The 19,320-nt window shown below is 46.4% G+C and overlaps 1 protein-coding gene across 1 annotated transcript; it reads right to left on the bottom strand.

Annotated features, from left to right (window-relative positions):
- Positions 1-6,892: 6,892 nt before the first annotated feature.
- LOC135912695 (uncharacterized) lies at positions 6,893-10,313 on the bottom strand. The gene is made up of 4 exons (XM_065445213.2): positions 9,976-10,313; positions 9,762-9,837; positions 9,203-9,277; positions 6,893-7,442 (listed from the first exon to the last, which is right to left on the bottom strand). Exons 2-4 carry the CDS (start codon positions 9,799-9,801, stop codon positions 7,144-7,146), a joined length of 414 nt encoding a protein of 137 aa, XP_065301285.1. The 5' UTR covers positions 9,802-9,837; positions 9,976-10,313; the 3' UTR covers positions 6,893-7,143.
- Positions 10,314-19,320: the final 9,007 nt, after the last annotated feature.

Here is a 19,320-nt window from a genome sequence, read left to right on the forward strand (position 1 = left end):
AAAGTCCCGCGTTCGCAGCGAGCAGCTGTCGTAGCAGACGACACTTGTAGCATTCCTCTCGAAGGCGCAACACTTTCTCACAATACAACATTTTTATTTTCATAAATACTTGAGTATTGTTATATAAGTAAATGCACGAATGTTAATGCTGTTGTAATAAATAAATAAATAATTATTCTCCGGCGTTATATAGGGAATAGAATTGCACAAAAATGCATAACCTGGTGTGTCCTGGTGTAAACCATAGTAAACTGTGCTCCAATCTCAAAGTCGCACGAAGTTTATGTAACGTGTTGTGTGTAAGACATTTCAGAAATAAAAATGGATTCTACGCGATAATATTTAATCACAGCTTCGTTTACTGCGCCGCAAACAAACGCCGCTAGTCTAAAGATCGAAGTCAATCTGAAGCCTGTGCTTCCCATCATTGCCATGTAGGTTGAGGCAGGTTGAGGCAACGCTCATGAGAGCCCCCGTAGGCACTAAAGCCACATTTCCCTCTAGCGTACTTATTTAGAAACTGTTTGGGTGAGGCCAACACATATGGTGGATGATGAAGCGAGCTGTAATAAAAATTATGAAAGAGGATTCATGCGACGCCGGGATGATAGAGTGTTTAAGGCGGACCGTGCTTTTAGTAGTGATACGTTGGTGTTATAAGAATACGAAGAATTAATTAATCTTGCCGCACGATTCTGAATTCATTTCAGTGCACTAAGGTAAGTTTGATGTGGTGACGAGATGGGGGATGCGTATTCATGTTTCGAACGTAGGAGCGTCTTGAATGCTAGTAATTTAACGTGATGTGGTGCATGACGCAGATGGTGTTTTAGAAATCCCATTGTTTGGTTAGCAGAGGCAGTAATGCGCGTTACATGAGGAGAGCAGTCTAAGTCGTAAGCAAGGGTGATGACGAGGTATTTAAATGTGTCCATTTTTTTTTCTAATAGTATTAGTAATATTATACGGTGAGTATAGGGCTGATGGCGGCGAGTATAGTCGTTGCAACAGTATTGCACTTTGTTAAGGTCATTTCGTAATTTACTGTGGTCAGAGTCGTTAGTAATTATGCGGTAGATTACAGAATTGTCAGCGAACATACGGATTTCAGAGGAAACATGAAGAGGAACATTGTTAATATAAATAAAAAGAAAGTAGGGGCCTAGAACGCTACCTTGTGGGACACCAGATGTTACAGGGAGGGGCGCGGAGGTGTAATTGCTGACATGCACTGACTGTGATCGGTTTATTAGAAATTCGGTAGCCAAATTTAAGATGGGAGGGTGCAGGTTCAGCTGGGAAAGTTTGAGTAATAGGCGCTGGTGAGGTAACATGTCAAATGCTTTAGCATAATCCAGAAAAATGGCATCGATTTGAGTGTTAGCATCGAGATTAACTTGTAAGTCATGGACGAACATAGCAAGTTTCATTTCGCAGGACAGACCCTTACGGAAACCATGTTGGGATGGATGAAAGAAGCTGTCAGTGTCAAGGAAGTGCATAATTTGGGTAAAAATGAAGTGCTCCATTATACTGCCGGCTACGCTGGTTAGGGAAATCGGTCGATATTTAAGAGGTGAGTTTTTATTACCTGATTTGTAGATTGGAACGACCTGCCCTTTCTTCCAGGCGACGGGGATGCTACAGGAGGAATAAGACTGCAAGAAGATTAATCTGAAGTACCCTGCACAGATTTGTTTAGCATTTTTTTAACAGTTTAGAGTTGATGCCATCCGCCCCTTATTTATATGAGAGTTTTAGCTTTTCAATTGATGGCGTTATGCCATGGTCAGTGAAATCGATGGGTGACATAACAGATTGCACAGGTAAACGTGGCATAGGTAACGGAGCATCAGGTTCAGTGGTGAATACCGATAAAAACACACGGTTAAGTGCATCGGCACACTCTTGTTCGGGGATTACTATACCTTTACTGTAGGCGTTAATGACAGCATCCTGCGGCTTGGGGTTTAGAAATTGCCACAATTTCTGGCGGTTACTGCTTAGTACACGAGGCAACATGTCTTGGAAAAAGGAGTGCTTTTCGTGGCGTATAGCTGAGAGATAAGCTTTCTCTACCTCGTAATATTTGTCCCAGGCGACAGCACAATTGTTTTGCTTTGCCGAAAGAAAAAAATGAACTTTTCGTGTTTTCTAGAATTGATAATTTTTCTGAACCAAGGTTTATTGCTGCTAGTCCGTACTGGAATAATTGGAAATGTGGTTAGTAGGAAGGTCAGGGATTTTTTTTATGGAAGATCTACCAATTTGCTTGAAGTGTGCGGTTGTGGAATTCAGAGCTGAAAGTGGGGTAGAAGGGCATAAGTTCGTTGTTAATGGCTTCGTAGTTGCCTTTGTCGTATAAGCATATTATTTTATTCCATGATTCTCGTTTTGGGAAGGTAAAGTTAACGACACGGTGGATTACGTTATGGCTGATAATTTCCCGGAGATAAGATATAAAGGTAGGCTACAGGGATTGTTAGTTATGAAATGTAAAATGCTGGCCGAGTCCTTGACTACGCGTGTTGGTTCTAAAACTACCTGGGTTAAGTTGAAATTAAAGCAGTCTTCGAGGAAATCATTTTCGGTTCTACTATGTGACGAAGCTGGATAGCTATCCCATTTGATATTAAGGAAATTAAAGTCTCTGAAGAGCAAAATCTGAGCGTTAGTGTATTTTTTCATTAGTATACGTCTATGACGCAGTTGAGCTTGTCAGTAAAGCTAGTGCCAGCTCGTGGGGGCTACAGCGAACGCTAAGTAGTTTGCGGGGTAGCACGAAAGAGTGGCCATATTTCAAGGTCCCTTGGGTTGTGAACAAAGGGGTACGGTATCCTATCACTAACGGCGATGAGCACCCCTCCACCTCTAGAGTGCTGGCGACCATTGCGGAAAACATGGAAAGTGGGTAGGTCATTCACGACCTCCGCGTCGGGTACGTCAGCGGTTAGCCAGGTTTCGGCAAGTATCAGCAAGTTACATCCAGATGATGAAACCAGATTAGATACAATGTCATGTTTGGAAGGGAAGCTACGTATGTTAGAATAGATTGCTGAAATAGTAGTGTCAGGACGGGTTTTCGATATCTAACGCTGTGTTGAATGACGGTGATGTAGTGATTGCTATTGGAATGCAGTAAGATTTCGTAATACAATACGTATTACGAAATCACAAGCGGCAGCCTTGCCGCTGACGTTGAAAAGTGTACAATCATTGTATTCTACGGGTACCAGTGTATGCAGCATACACTTGCAGACTAACAAAAAACCTTTAGAAGAAAATGTGTAATGAGTAACGGTCAGAGACAGGAAGACAGCGATGTGGACTAGAGAGTGAACAGGGGTGGCCGACATTCCTGTTGACATTAAGAAGAAAGGATGTAGTTGAGCAGGCCGTGTAATGCAGAGTGTCGATAAAAGGAGGTGCATTAGATTTTCATAATGGGTGCCGAGGAAAGTGAAGAGCAATCGAGGACGGCAAAGAATTGGCTGGTACAAGGTTGGCAGGCATAAGACTGAATCATCATGCGCACGTTAAGGGTTACGGAAATCACCGGGAGAGGATGTAAGTAGGCTGATGGTGCTGACTGCTGTATCTTTTCCCTTGGGACTGACTATCAGGTGCAATGGGTAACCAGATGAATCGAGTTGGTCGGTTTGGGCAATAAATAACTAAAGCGGCAAGTACTCGAGCAGGTTATATACCTGTTGGTTTAGTCGTGCGCGAGCATGGCATGGCTCTTGCATAAGAAGTTATGGTATCTCGGAACGGATGACGCAGCATTATATTTCTACTATTATTGAGTGTATTCGTCAGAATATGGCGCTTTTCTGGTTTAATTCGCTTGTATTCGTCCATTGTTGTTTAACTTTATATCAGTATTTTATTACCAACGAGTCGAAGTCGTAGCGTTTTCAACAACAGCTTTGAATTGATAGGACCGCAAACAAGTTGCGGGTAATAGAGCCCAGTATTGCATGACATCAAGAAATTTGTCGTAGATAGTATAAACCGCTCTAACGAAAAAATCCTTTCTTGTTTCATTATCCCAAAAAGTGAAAGCCACATTTTCACTTGTGCTATTCTCACCTGATACACTTCTATGCGTAGGCCCTGTCACTGGTGCGACTGCTGTCTCTCAGCACCTCTCATCGCAAGAACAAGAATTAAGTAGGATAGAATGTAGTTTCTGGAGTCGCTTTGATCCCGCGCCTTCAGGATCAGTAGGAAAACGCCAAATACACTACGCCACCAGGACGGGTGATGATCGATAAGCAGCGACCAACGCTAGTGTAAAAGAGATTAATGAGCAGAACATACACACTAACCGAGAAATGGCGCGAAAAAGGTTCATTGAGGAGCGGCACGTACCATCCCATAACCAGTTAGCCAAGTTGGTCTGAAGGATGGCTTCGAACTCTGTTCCCACAGTACAGCAGCACGATATTCTACTTATTAGGCCACGGACTACACTGTGAGCCAAGTCGGCGCGGAATATGTTACAATCGGATGAACAAACAAACCAGTATCCAGGCAAGCATACCGCAAACTGAGTGAAGTTCAGAAGGAATAGGAACTTCAATAATTAGAAACTACACAGCCAATGTCCGCAGCTATCGAGAGAGATGCCTTCGTGTTTGCCTGCGCGTGCGCGTAACGTGCTTGTTAACTGAGTTAGTAAGCGAATGTTCACAGCAGCTTATGCGACTAATAAAACGACTATCCTTCGTATAGCTTAGTGTGTGTGAAATCCGTTTTATAGGGAATTGGAAGAACGAAAGGCAATGAAAAGATTATGACGCAACACGTCACGTCTTAGATGCGCTCACCTTGCTGGCCTGACTCGCACAGCCGGCCACCGTGCTGGCTCCCACGCTTGACCCGGTGATGACGCACGAAAGGACAGCATCGTCTTTCCGCCACAGATGCGTGTGCGACAGGAACAAGTCGATCTCGTGCCGTTCGTTCTCGGCACCAATGAAAAAGAAAAGACATCGTATGCATATGTGAGAACCATGGTGAAAGGTTATGACGACACGAAGCCTTTACCTGTTCTATACACCACCAGACAGCAATCTTAGCACAAGGCGAGAAACGCTTTCCGCCATATACTCGGTATAGTGTCACAGACCCAGCGTGATCGCCGGCGAAAGTCATCGCCCTAGATGCTGCTCCCGAACCACTGGCCGTGCGCGGATCTATGATAGTTTTTCTCTATTATTCATGTAACCTAAAGGTCCTTTTACAGACATTACAAAGTGTGTTGGAAAAAAAAGCAATGAACAGTATGCATAGCCCCGCAAGTAATACAAGACTGAAATGCAAGGTAAAAGTACAGTTCGTCAAACCCCTATTACCTATCAGTAACATTAACGTTTATTAACAAAGGCAAGGTAATTGTTCTTTGCCATACTGATAAGATCGTTATTCAAAGGTACTCATGCATGTAAGCACGTAGCAGCAACAGCGGAGGGCACAGGTGGGTGCACTGTTGGAGTGTAGATGCGAGAGCTTGGCTGATGCTCAACGCAGCGTCAGGTACACGAAGCGGCGAAACCCCAGCGCATGCGCGAAACGGCTTATGCCGTACGTCGTCTGCTTCCGCACCACCACTTCGCTTGGCCATCGCGCGGCGTTCGCCCTCACCTCTCGAGCCGCGGTTGCGATGAACCTGACGAAGTATAAAAAGTTGCGCTCGACTTGCCAGCCGTCTGGACGGTAAGGCCGTGAAAATAATCGAGCTTTCAGAACAGTCTCGGTGACGTCGAGCCCCGTTTTATTGTAGGAAGCTTCGCGTTCGGATGTTATCGTGCGACACACCAAAACGCCTTCGTTTCGTGGATGAAGCATGGCGCATGACTCAGCAAAACGAGTTGCGCTAGTTTCTTTTCGGCACCGCTGTGCACGGCATGTTTCGGTGATGTCTGCCTACGTCGCACTCAGTATGTCGAGTTGCTCGAAGATATGTAACGCCGTACACAGCATTTTTGAATCAGACACGTTATACCTTGCTCTACCGCAACGCAAGTGAGGTATAGACGCCAACGTATACAAGCAAACTGAGAATTTGCGGTAGCCGACGGTGTTGTAAACGTTGCCGTCTGCGGAATGCTCGCTCCAGACGCAGCATAGCGACGTCGTCTGGCTTCTCCAAAAATACTGTATGAAACGTGGCTTTGCTGCTGCTTATTCGCATTCCACACCACTGCAGTCGAAGTGAGTATTTTTGTGTTTTCTGTCTCACGCGTCGCAGTATACACGAAGTGTTTATCCGTTAAGCACTGAGCCGCGTGGGCTCTTGACTTCGTGCAAGAAGTGCGAATGGGCATTTCGGTAGCAGACGACGCGCGGCATGTACTGACTGCGTCATTTCCCGCATGGTTTTCGCCGCTTCCTGTGCAGGGCGCTGCACGGAACATGAGCAACCCGCTCACGTGTTTCCTGCAAAAATAGACTCACCTCTACAGTCGCGATCTTTTTGAGCGCGAACACGGGAGCAAGCGGCTTTCCGCACTACGCAGTTATCCGGAGTTTCAGCATATTCATGCTCTTGCTCGGCATGTTCCCTTCAAGAGCATCAAGTCGTCGGAGCGCACGTTTGTCGTCTGCTAGCTGTTTTTCCTCGTCGGTGACCGCCTTATGACTAAACGCATTTGGGATGCTTCCAGTTAAGACAGTGTATTCCTACTCCCCACAATTACCCTAACTTCTAAGCTCCCCGTCTTTCTACTCCTGCTTCCTCCCTAATTATCAGAAAATCGTTACCCAGTTATATTTTTCTTTTCTCCAGGATTCTTTTAGTCACACAATGCAGAAAAAAGCAACGAAACACGAGCATACAAACTTTTATTTTGCGCACTTTTCAAGAAATGTTGAAACACTGAGAGGCGACAGATGTAAATTGCCTTTATTTGCTGCTTGATTTTCTTTATAGTATTCTTCATCACCTTCCACAGCAACAACTGCTGCCTTTCCAGGTGGTATCGAAGAGTACAGGGCAACCACAGGGATACTTGCTGCTCTAAGATTCTCGTTCTCTTGGCAAACAGCTAGCCACAACTCCTCCAGGGTCGCCGAAGAAACCGGGTGTCGCACCATGGCTGCTCTTATGCGCCCCCGGATATTTTCCAGAGGTTCTTGTCAGCGCCCTTGGCCGGCCAGGAGTTCAGTTCGACTACCAGTTTCTAGGTGCTCTTTCACAATCTTCGCAGTGTGTACCGGCGCATGGTCATGCTGGAGCACCAAATCAGCATCGGGGAAAGTGGTGTGGGCGTAAGGGAGGAGGCTGTCGTCCAAGATTACGCTACAGTAGCCCTGCGAAGTAAGAGCGCCCTCGATGCGGTGTGGTGGCCCGAGGCGATGCCTTGAACACCGCGCCCCACACGTCCACACAGGTGCGTCGGCTCGCGGCGACTCCCTGCACATTGGCTGGCTCGTAACTGCATGGAAGTCATAATAAATTTAGTCCTGCACACAAAGTAAAGACTGGTCGGAAAAAAGAATTCTTACCGTGTCCCTCTTGCCCGCCGCACTCGCACGCGTTGGTTTTGACGTGTGGAAAAAAAGCCGACTCGTCCGAGATTACTCGACCCCAGTCATCGGAAGTTCACGAGGCGTTCGCTTCGGCAAATTGCACTCGTGACGCCTTGTTCGAAGCATGTGCGGACGGGATCTGGCGCAGCCACAGAACTTCGTTGTCCAACACTCCGAAGACGTCTCCGTATGGTACCAAACAAAGCGTCCACTTCCAGCAGCTCCCGAACTTCTCTCGTGGACTGAAACAGTTTTTCCATGATTGCAACTACCACAAGCGCGTCCCCTTCGTCCGTCGTTGTACTTGGTCGACGCCTACGTGGGGCGTCAGAAATGCAGCCTTCCTTGCTGAATATTTGAATAATCATATTGGCAGTCTTTAGTGGCCTCTGCACCAGGGAGCAGATGGAGCGCGGAGAGTATCTTTCTGAGCGAGTTTGACTATGTCCCAGCTATCCTCGAAACACGCGCTGAGGTGACAAAGCTGATCTGATCAATGAAAAAATGCACATACTTTCCTCGATGACAGGAGGTTACATTTACAATACGCCCCAAAATATAATACGCATGCGTAGCAACAACCTAGCTGAAGAGCAAGGAATGATCTTGGGAACGTCGGCAAAAGGTAACAGCTTCATGTGTATTCATACATCGTGTGACTTGTAATTCCAAGTTCTATACTGTTACCGCTCTTTAAGCGTACGCGTCCCTTATTGCGCTACGCGTGCAGCAGACGACATGCACGTGCTTGCGTGACTCACGGCGCATGCGCAATGTTTCTGGGTACTAAACTGCGCTGACAGTACGGAAAGCCACGCGCTCCCATGTTCACGCTCAAAAAGATCGCGACTGCACATGGTCGCTGTGACCCTCCACGTGGGGCTGCTGGACCGCGCTTTCAAGATTATTATTACTTCGAATAAGTTCCGAATACGTGTGATTATAAATGTCTCCTTCTCAATGCACACACCAGTGATCGGCACGCTTCCGTCGACAAGCATCACAGATCGCCTTCACATTCGTGATATCGCTCCGCAGATAGGCCCCACTGTGTATCCGCCTGATATTGCGTTTGCATTTCGGAATAGCTTCGGAACGGTGTAGAGCACGAGTGTGAAAATTGCACGAAATGAAAGTTCCGCATAAACATTGAGTGAATTTACTCATTGCATAGGATGTCATTAAACAATTACACGCGCCGCCGTTGGTTGTGTAGGACTGTAATATAAAACTTCGCTTCAAATAGATTCCAACGTGTGCCTTGAAGCTGCATAAAATTTATCTTTCTGCACAATTCTGTTCGCGGCATATCCCTCATTCGGTGAGTTTCCCATCGATGGTGCCGCAATATAAACCAGGAAAAGCACGGTAAAACGTAAAGATGCTGGCAATAGTCCTTAAATACATTTTTAGCAAGTTTTAAATTGAGTTTCGGAATATGTAACGAAGAGGTTATGTTTTCATCGCGCCAACATCAAATTCGGCGCCATTAGGCACTTAACTGGCAGCTGCAGTGCACTTTTCTAACGGTTGATACGCGTTCAATACGCGAGCAGGAAAAAGAACGCGTTTTACAACGAAGCGGCACATATCGCATAGCTTCCACACAATAAGTCCATTCAGCGTAATTACTTCGCTTCTAATCAATAAAAAGAATTGCGCTCACCTTGTCTCTTGCCAAGCGGAACTTGACCAGGCGGTTCGTTCCCCCATTGTTCGAACCATGAGCCACGGGGAAGCCCTGCATGCACGAGTAGCCAGCATACTATCAGTCAAATTGTGGCGCCTTCAAAAATGTTGTGGCCTAATGGCACAAGCTAAACTTATTCATGAAAGCAGGTGAATGCTTTTGCGCTCAATGACACGTACCAACGAATGGCAAAATGGCAGCCAACGTTCAAACAAGCGGCGTTATCAGTGCCGACTACCTCTCCTGCTACTGCAGCAAAAGCAACGTTTAAGTACGAGGATACGGTCGAAGTTATACAGTATGATAGGAACTAATTAGTTTTGTTCAGTGCACCGACGTGAAATTAAGTATCGTGCTGCACTGGACTGGCAACTGTATTGCTTTTCTCTAATGGCTGATACGCCTACTTCGCGAGCAGGCAGAAGAAAGCGTGTTGCTACAAAAAAAAAATGAGTGCAAGGCACTTAGCATAGCAGCCACGCGAAATATTGCTGGTGCGGAATAATTTCAACACTGTTGCTAGAATCAGCCTCACCTCTCGTTGCTGAGAAACGTAGCTTGACCCGGCTGTCCATACCCGCGTTGTTCGAACCACGAGCCTAGGGAATGTCCTACGAAAATGAGCAGCCAGCAATCTTTCGGTCACTCCGTGGTCCTTTCGAAAAAGGCTACGTTAATTGCAGCTTGACGCCATTAGCTAAAGGTATTCACGAAATCATGTGCGCACTCCTGCACGCAACCACACCCACCGATGTATGGCAAAATGGCAGCACAGGTCAAAGCAAGCCGCGATGCCAGTGCAGGCTACATCGCTTGCTGTCGCGACGGAGCCAACGTTGAAATGCTGAGAACGGGTCGAAATCAAATGGCGCGAAATAAACGGTAACAAAGACACCGATTCGGACGATGTTAGCCTACCAACTCGGCCAACTTGCTGTTCTAATGCAGGGATTCCCATAGAAAGAAGTAGAGAGGGAAACAAACATTTGCCGCCTGCGATTCTTTAGCTTTCGCGCGACCTCGGGAGCACCAGTAGAACGAAAAATGTAGGCCTTATCTGGTTTTGTTGCAGTATGTACAATCGTCATCTTTGGGAAAGGGAACATGCGAGTGCGTCGCAAATAGCCTCGGGGATCACGTACTGCGCGGCGCCACGGCGAGGTGCGAAGTTCAAAACGCGAGGAGGACGCCGTCCCGTATTTAGGTGGCACCCCCGTACGTTGGTGATAATTGATGGCTCATTGAGCTTTTATTTCGGCAGTTTCTCTGTAATTCTTTATGACCATGCTTTACTAATATGGTACGTTTTGCAATGTTACATTTAGCAGTTGAACCTCAGCCGAACATGCCTATGCATCTATTTTTTTTTCTTTGCTGTTGTTACTGGGAGACATTAAGGGGACTGTTTGGGCATGTTGGTAGGACATGAATGGCGACTTTTTGCGCACAAGACGAGGACGAAGGAGACGCTGAGGCACACGAGCGCATACTTACAACACTGTTTTATTTTGAAGCAAGTAACCACACATGTAGCAAAATCTGTGTCACATCACGTGTGCGCCGCTCGCGTAAAACACCTATCTACGCAAGAAGGATAGCTCCTCGCTGGAAAGGGCCAGGGATGGTTTTGACACACAGGTGTCACCACACCTGTCAATTCCGCTTCGATGGTTTCTCGGGTTAACTGATAATTATTTTTGCTGAAAATTTAGCTTGCACTATATACCGGTTTACACGTGACCGTGTTTGTGGTGACTGCCTGATTACGCGTACGATTTATACAGTGGGCACTCTATAATTCAACTCTACCACAGTGTAGCGATGCTCCCGTGTCCTGTCATTAAGGCATCGTCCGCTCTGACCAACATAGTTACACGCACTGTACAAAGGCAGATTATAAGCTATTCCTTTTGCATAGTCAACGAACTCTGACCGAGGTCTCTTTTTGCAAGCAGGCTCTTTGGGGGCTCACACACTGCTCAATCTGCACAAAGATTGCAGTTTACTACGAGCGAAAAAAAAAAAACAATTTTGCATTAGCCCGCTGGCCAGCCCTCTTCAGTCGATGCGATATGCCGTGGATATACGGAATGACTGCGACTTTTTTGTAAAGCTTGGAAGAATGAGAGGCATGTTATCTATGGTGACATGCACTTCAACAGGGCTTCAGCAACGACAACGAGGACAAGTGTGGGGTACCCCATGTTCGCGAGGCGAAGTGCCTGATCAGAGAAGCTGTCGGCCATGAGCTCTGGGCAAGACTTGCTTAAAGAATTGGGCAGGAAAAGTCTTGTCCAGAGCTCACGGTACCGCTCATCCACCTCTATTTGCCAATATCCACTCTTGAGGTCAAAGGAGGAGAAAAACTGCACATCGCAGACGATCTAACCTTTCACCGATACGTGGAAGGGGTTAAACGCCCCCGTTTCGTTACGCTGTTCAGCTTATGGTAGTCGACACAGAATCGAAGTGTGTTATATTCTTCTTAACGAGCACTACGGGAGGTGCCCACGGACTGTTGGAAGGCTGAATATCGTCACCTGAAAGCATCTCCTCTACTTGCTTCTTGATGATCTGCCTTTCTTTTGGGGAAACTCGTTACGGGTGCTGGCATACTGTTCTCGTGGCGTCCTTTGTTATATTTCTGTGCTTTGCTACAGACGCACGTCGTAGCTTCCAGGAAATGGAGGAGCTGTCAGAAAAATCCTTTTTCAGGGGATATATGTTTCCTTTGGGCTTCCGGGAATCTCTGGTTGACGGTAACTGATCTGTCGATACTGCAGGTTCCTGACAGAGCAGTTGACGTTGTCGTTAGGTTACCAAATACCTTTGTGAAAAACGAGGCCTATCGTTCTAACCGCTATACATTCGCGATCGTAGAATGTTTATTATCCACAAGAACCATTACACTGTAGCGTGGTGGCACAGTTACATCATCATCAACGATGCGCCATGCAGCAGGATGTCGCTTCTCCGATTCTTTCACAGATGTAGCTTGTTCTGTCGAGAATGGCACACTGGACCTACGTAGGTTAGTTAATTAGGACGCCATTAGTTCTTAGAAAATCCTACCATAAGTTCCCTTGAAAATTATGGCAGTATAATAAAGTCGTAAATGCAAGTGAAGCCTCTTATATTAAGCCTTTCGGTGCATCTGCCAAGGGGCGTAATAAGATTAACGCCCACCATGCGTATCTGCGGTCAGGTCCACTGCATTACAACTTTTTCTTCAATTTATTCGCCATTTAGTAGCTTACTACCGAATAATCAGCGCCGGCGTCGACTAAGGCGTTCCGCTCGCATCCGGCTATTATCAACCGTGAATCTGACGTGATATTTTCGTTACTGCACCTGTTTACTGAAATTATCCCGTCGTCGCATTGGAACCATGTTGGAGGATCTTCATAACTGTGGTCATCCGTGGCCTCACCTCCACAGGTAGCTTGCTTCAGTTTTCCCGGTGTGGGCTTGGTGAACGACGCCTAGGCGATTTTGGAGACGCGCGTTGGCTGGGCGATCGGTAGCGCATGGGCGACGGGAACCATGGTTGACTTTGAGCGTGGAGTAATGGAGCTTTGGCGCGTGGACAAGTATTCTTCAATCACGGCTGGTCATTCACAGTTTCGGGGGGCACAGTGCACTTAAGGGACAACCCCTTAATCCAGCTTGACAGTACGGGCAGAACCTATACATGTGACCCGCATCTCCGCAATGAAAACACAGAGGCCTGCACTCATAGTCACGCCAGACGTCACATTTCGGGGGCATTTGCTCTACAAAACGAGGTGCACTGCGTGCTGTAGGCGGATAGGGAACGGTCGTCTCAGCTGCTGCACTACTGTGTACCGCGGGTTGCCTGAGCACGTCGGCGTACGTTGGGATGCGCCACATGGTCTGTGGCTCATGCTCTGGATCGCGTATGACCTGTCTCAGTTCGTCCCGGACAATGTCGTTTATAGATGGTACAGTTGGAGTCTGAGGTGTCTGCAACTTGCTGAGCTTATAGATTAGACCACTGAGCGGATGAGCTCCCACAGGACTTCAAGGTCGTTCGACATGTTTCCAGAGAAGACATGGGCAGGTGCACAGCTTGCTTGACGGTTGTGTTGCCGAGCCCGCTGTTCCAGACTTTTCTATGGTCGTTGCTTGTGATCAGAACTCCGCGACCGTGCGCGAAGGGTTGCGGACGAGAACTGCGAAGAGCTCTTCCTTTACTCCACGCATGAGATGGCACAGCTTCTTACCTTCACTTATGATGGGATCAGCACGCTTGAATGGGCTGGACATGCCCTCGATGTACATCGCCACGTTCTCGCTTGTGAGTTGGTTCCTTGCTTGAAGTGCAACTTCCGCGTTTTCTTTACGATCCGTGCTGGCGTATGTTGCTACCGGTTGTCGTCTAAATTCCTCCCAAGAAGACAAAGAGGTTTTGTGCTTCTGATATCACGTTTTTGCGAAGACCTCTAAAGCCTCTGTTTCTCATCTTGTTTATTAAATTTCGCCACGCTCTCGAACAGTTCCAGCCAATCTTCTACGTCACGTCTTCGAACAAATCGCCATAGAATGTTGGCGGCTTACGAGGTTGGCTTACGACCAGTTGTACCGGTGCTACCTGGATAGTCATAGCGGCAGTGTCCGTTGTCTGAGTTTCCCTTGGCGTGAAAAGAAAAGGGCCGAATTTACGCGAGTCACCTGGGAGACGGCGGCTGACCCGCTGGTGCACAGGTGTCAGTTCCACGGGATCACATCACTGGTGGTCGGGGCAACGCTTCCATGCGTTCGTGGGGCATTGGCTAATACCCCGCACCTCGGATCCACCAGAAACGTAGCGATGTTGAGGAACGCAGGTTAATAATAACGATACTTATTAAGGGCAAACCCGTGCCCACAACTGAAAGTCATTACAGTCGGGAAAACGCCCATCAGTCGCGTTCCGAACTGGCATCGAACTGACTTTTACTCTCCCCTATAGTATGATCCCTCGTGCGCGTGGCGCATGCGAACCGGCATCAGTGCCCAATATGAAGGGTGATGGGTGCGCTACTTGAATGTGGCGAAGTTACCGCGGTAATAAGATCTCAGGGGGAAAAAGCGTGGAAGCCTCATAGTAATGAACTGTTCATACTTTGGTACCCACAAATGGCCGTCGGTTTGGCTCCAATTAATGATCCCGGGTTCGACTCCCATTAGGTTGGTGCCGATAAACTTTGGTTCCATAATGCCAGAGGGTAAATTTTGCTATAACGCCTGACATTAGGGCATTGAAGCCAATTAGGGTTTTTCCCTTAGCAAGATAAAGGGAAGTGAAAGTGTACGAATAGCTAAGTCGCCGTAGGTTGGAGTCTATCCTGCGTCTTTCCCATCACGCATGCAGTACTTTATCGATTGAGATAACGCGGCGGCCATCATATCGTCCGCTTTATTTGGGTTTTTGTATGCGTGTACAGGGTTGGGCCCCGGGGAGTGTTACCCGGTACCTCTCACGGCCAAGGCAGTACTTCCGTGAGCATATTTATTTCGAGAGTACAGCCATTTGTACAGTTCAGCAACAGCCCTTGACGTGCAGGCTCCTGTCACTTTCAGAAACCAAATAATCTTACTCACACAAACGGAACTTAGCCTAGAAACGTCTGCCGCCTTTACGACTTCACGCGACAATTTATGCTTCTTACTCACGATAGTGCATGCAATGGAAACACGTTCGCAAGATCTGCCCAAGTGCTCACCAATGTGAATCGAGCCCAATGCTGCTTAGTACCGGAGTTGTGTGTGCATGTGTTTACGGTTTCGTTTGACACTGCCTAGTGACACTGTTTGACAGGTCCGAGGGGGCCAGCGTTCCACCAGTCGAGCTCAGTCGGGCCTCTTTCAAGCAACACTAGAAGTGGGGATGCCAACACATTCGTTCATGGCTTTCACCAGACACGTAAGTAAAACCATATGCCTCGTGCCTCTGTACTAAACTGTGTCGCGCACACAGCAAGAAAAATTGCCTCTCGCGGAATCGGCTTCTTCCTGGCTCCGACTGCCGCTCAAGACATTACTGGTGTTTGAGGCCATAGTTATCCCTGTATACAATAGTCTGTTGAATTCAGAAACCCTTCATTGGAAAACAGCTTACTGAGGGTCTGTTGATTTGACCATTTTCGTCTTCAGATTCGTCAAGTCAGCGCCGCACCTGGATAAGCTAAATATTAAATACAGTAAGATCCCGTTAAAACTAAATCGAAGGAACAGTGTATAGCTGTTCGCCGTGTGGAAAGTTCGTCTTAACAGAACGGAACTAAATAACAGAGCTCATTGTACCTGACAAACTACACAAATAAACAACTGAAACTGCGCCAAAAGAAAAAAATGTACACGTAACAAAGGTAGTCACTCGTTAACATTTCGTGATGCTAGACATTGCCTTAATAACACTTAAGCTATGCGGTAACTGCTTTTTGCCGGCATTTCGCAAACCTGTGCTCTTTCACTGAAGTTGAAATTTTACTTAGCTTGCAGAAAGTTTCCTCATACTCCTCATGTTGCTAAAACAAGGCACCAAACTATCCAGGCCGTTATAATAATATGAGAGCACCACTGGGTGGTGTCCTCACCACAATTGTTTGACTGCAGGGGCACCTCGACGGCCTTTTAATCAGCCTTTTCGGGGCCAGCCGTGCGGGTTTCCACCTCCTCGTCGATATCTGCGTAGCTCTTTCCGTCCACAAAATCACCATTAGCTTCTTAGATAGCTAGCATCACTTACTTCGAAGTCTGTCGATAAGGGCCTCTTGCAAGACCGGATATCAGGCGTCAGGGACGACTGCGAAAGTTCGATTTAACCAAATGAGCACTTCGTTTTAAGCAAATTTCTTTCGCGCTGGGCCTACCTGAAACCAACCAAACGTGCGGTGTTCCTCACACCCGAAAGCTTGCCTTAAGCTAAATAGTCTTAATAGCAGTTTACTGTAAAAGAAAATGGTAGAGGTCAGCAAGTGAGGAGTAGAAATGGCCGGGTATGTCTCAAAATTAATACAGACATTGCCACGTCACTCGTACGCGCTCGAGATGTTCGTGGCGTCGGGCCACATCTAAGTTTCATTTCTGCATGCATACTTGTACTACATCTACCGCCACTCAATCTTAAAGTCATAATTAATTATCGTAAAGCGTAGGTCGTAACAGCTGCACACTGGATGGCGTGATAGTTGATCGTGACTCCACACCCCCCCCCCCCTTTTGCTACCACCGCGTATTGTGCAGATGGAAGAAAAGCCTTTAGCAGTATGCCGAATGAATGAAACGAAATCTTTCCATTTATTATCGAAATTCTAGGGAAGCCATGACTTGCTTGGTGTTGTTAGTTTTTTTTTTTTATTGATATGATATAAGGAGATGTTGGCGCGCAATTTAAGGCGCCGGCTACTCCTTATCTCTTGGGTGGTTCCGTCATACATCATTCAGGGTTCACGGTTACATATCAAATAATCATTTCACACAAGCACCAGGACTTATAAAGCAACGTTTCCACAGGAAGACTATGGCAAATGTCTCCACACCTATGTAGTCGAAAGTCTCAAAAGTAGAAACGATACTGTCGCCTAATAACACATTTTCTAGTCAGCGGGTCAGCGGGTACATACAGTATACATGGCAAATGTCTCCACACTTATGTAATCGAAAGTCTCAAAAGTACAAACGATACTGTTGCCTAATAGCACATTGTCTAGTCAGCGGTGGTATATACATCGTGTAAACAATCATTCACAGTCACAACAAAGCAGTCAACATAACATAATTCCCAAACAGATGGATATATAGAGTCACATTGAAATGAACAAAACAATGAAAGCACTAATAGCGTCCAGCGATGCCGCTGTCTTCAAAGAAAGTCTTTAGTGCTTTTAAAGCGCTCTTCTGCAAGGCCGTTGTTGGCCAAGGGCCCAAAAGTTTCCTTAAACTGAAAGGTCTGCGGTCTAATTTACTTAGCGCTGATTTAAGTCGGCATCTTGGTGTGTCGTGATGTGGGCAATCTAGAAGGAGGTGATATATATCTTCATCTACAAATCCGCAATCACATTCGGGGGTTTCAGCTAGGCCAATTCTGTGTAAGAAATGCTTTGTGTAGGCAGTGCCTAGCCTTAATCGATGAATAAGCGTTTCCATAGTTCTATCTAATGACAATGAAAATTTGAATTAAATAAATGGATCAATATGATATAAGTCAGAGCTCTTAGAATTCTGGTCAAACCAAGTGTTTCTAGACATGTTGAAAGACGTTGTCCTTATAATGCAGCGTAATTCATTCTTTGATATTGGGAGCGGAGCCGTATCATCTTTCAGGTGCGCTTGTCGTGCTGCTTCATCAGCTGCTGTGTTGCCAGGAATGTTGCAATGCCCTGGTATCCACTGGAATGCTATTGCATGTTTTGCTTCGCTTGCCTTTGTGAGGTATTTAAGTGTTTCATATATTATACTGTCGCTGAATGTTTTCCCCTTTGTGCTGCAGAGTGATGTTAGTGCCGCCTGTGAATCGCTGAAAATTACCCATTTTTGCGCTTCTGCTACTGACAATATAAATTTTACCGCACATAGGATTGCGAACAGTTCAGCCGTTGTGGACGAAGTCGCACGAGATAACTTAAATGATTCTTGTTTGTTGAGGTGCGGTATAATGAATGATGAAGTTGAAGAGGTTGCTGTACTGGAGCCGTCTGTATAGACGTGTGTGTATCCTGAATACCGCATATATATCTGGTATAGTGCTAGTTGTTGAGCAGCTTCAATGAACATGTCTCTTTTGCTGAATATCCCTTCTACTGATAATTCAATTTTTGGAACTGCAAGCAGCCATGGAGGATATTCGATGTCTGAGTTCCAAAATTCATTTTCTGGCAATATGTGAAGATTTTCTTGAATTTCTTTATGAACATAACTTCTATCTCGATTCATTATGTCTAGAGCAAATGGGTGGTTTTTATGCTGGGTTTGAAGGCGGAAATAATGCCGGCATGTTTCTGTAGTTCGCATAACTGGAAATGGTGATTGGCGAGCCTCAGCTATTACAAGAGAACTCGAAGTCGCTCGTGGAACTCCTAGACACAGGCGTAGTCCTCTAGCTAAAAGTCTTTGAAGTCTCTCTTCTGACGTGTGGGAAAGTCCGTGTAAGATGGGCGCGGAATATGCAATTTTTTGTCGTATTAATGCATTGTAAACAGTCAGCATGGACGATACTGATCCGCCCCATGATGTGCCTGCAAGTCTGCGAAGTACAGTCACTATGGCATTGACCTCGTTTTCGAGTTTTTTTAAGTGGGGTGCCCAGAATAGCTGCCTATCAAGTATTATGCCAAGAAATCGATGCTGTGTGACAATCGTTAGAGGGTGTCCTTCCAGATTAAGAGTGAAATTTTTTAACACCTTCCGAGTGAAGGGCAATACAGCAGTCTTTGCATGTGATAGTACCATTCCTCTTTCTCTCAAAAATTGGTTGATGATATTTATGCCGTCTTGCAATGCCATCTGGAGAAGTTGAGCTTTAGACCCAGATGTCCAAGTGTTGTTAGTTCACATTCGTGTGCTTGCACCCTGACAACGTTAAGGCCTTTCTTTTCCCAAGTGCATATTTGTCCTTCCTCTAGCGAGCGTTCGTAGCCTTACCTCATCTTTTCAAATTCAATAAGCTATTTACGCGAATATAAGCAGCGTTTCCGCTTCAACTGATTCTACGTCTCAACGGCCTTTACGCTCGACTCCTTCCCCCTTTTCTATCACTTCTTGCATTCCCAACATCCCCTCCCTGTGCAGTACTATTGGGGTGACCACCTAGTAAGAGGCAGTCACAGCTCTGTATTGATGTCTTCAAAAATTTCCTTTTTCAATCTCACATACTATAGATAGACGCTGATCGGGGACTACTTGACGAAGGACACGAAGCAGCAGCTCCCACCGAGATCAAGGCCCGCATCAAGGGTTCCAGACGGGGTCCTGTACCAAGACACCATGGCCGAGAAACGTCAGAAAATTTGTGGACAGCGCTAAGCGAGGAAAAAGAAGGCAGACAGCATACGAGGCGCCAGTCGCCTCAGTGGCACGTAGTGACAGAAAGT

This window comes from Dermacentor albipictus, chromosome 9, assembly GCF_038994185.2.
Source record: "Dermacentor albipictus isolate Rhodes 1998 colony chromosome 9, USDA_Dalb.pri_finalv2, whole genome shotgun sequence".
Taxonomy (NCBI): Eukaryota; Metazoa; Arthropoda; class Arachnida; order Ixodida; family Ixodidae; genus Dermacentor; species Dermacentor albipictus.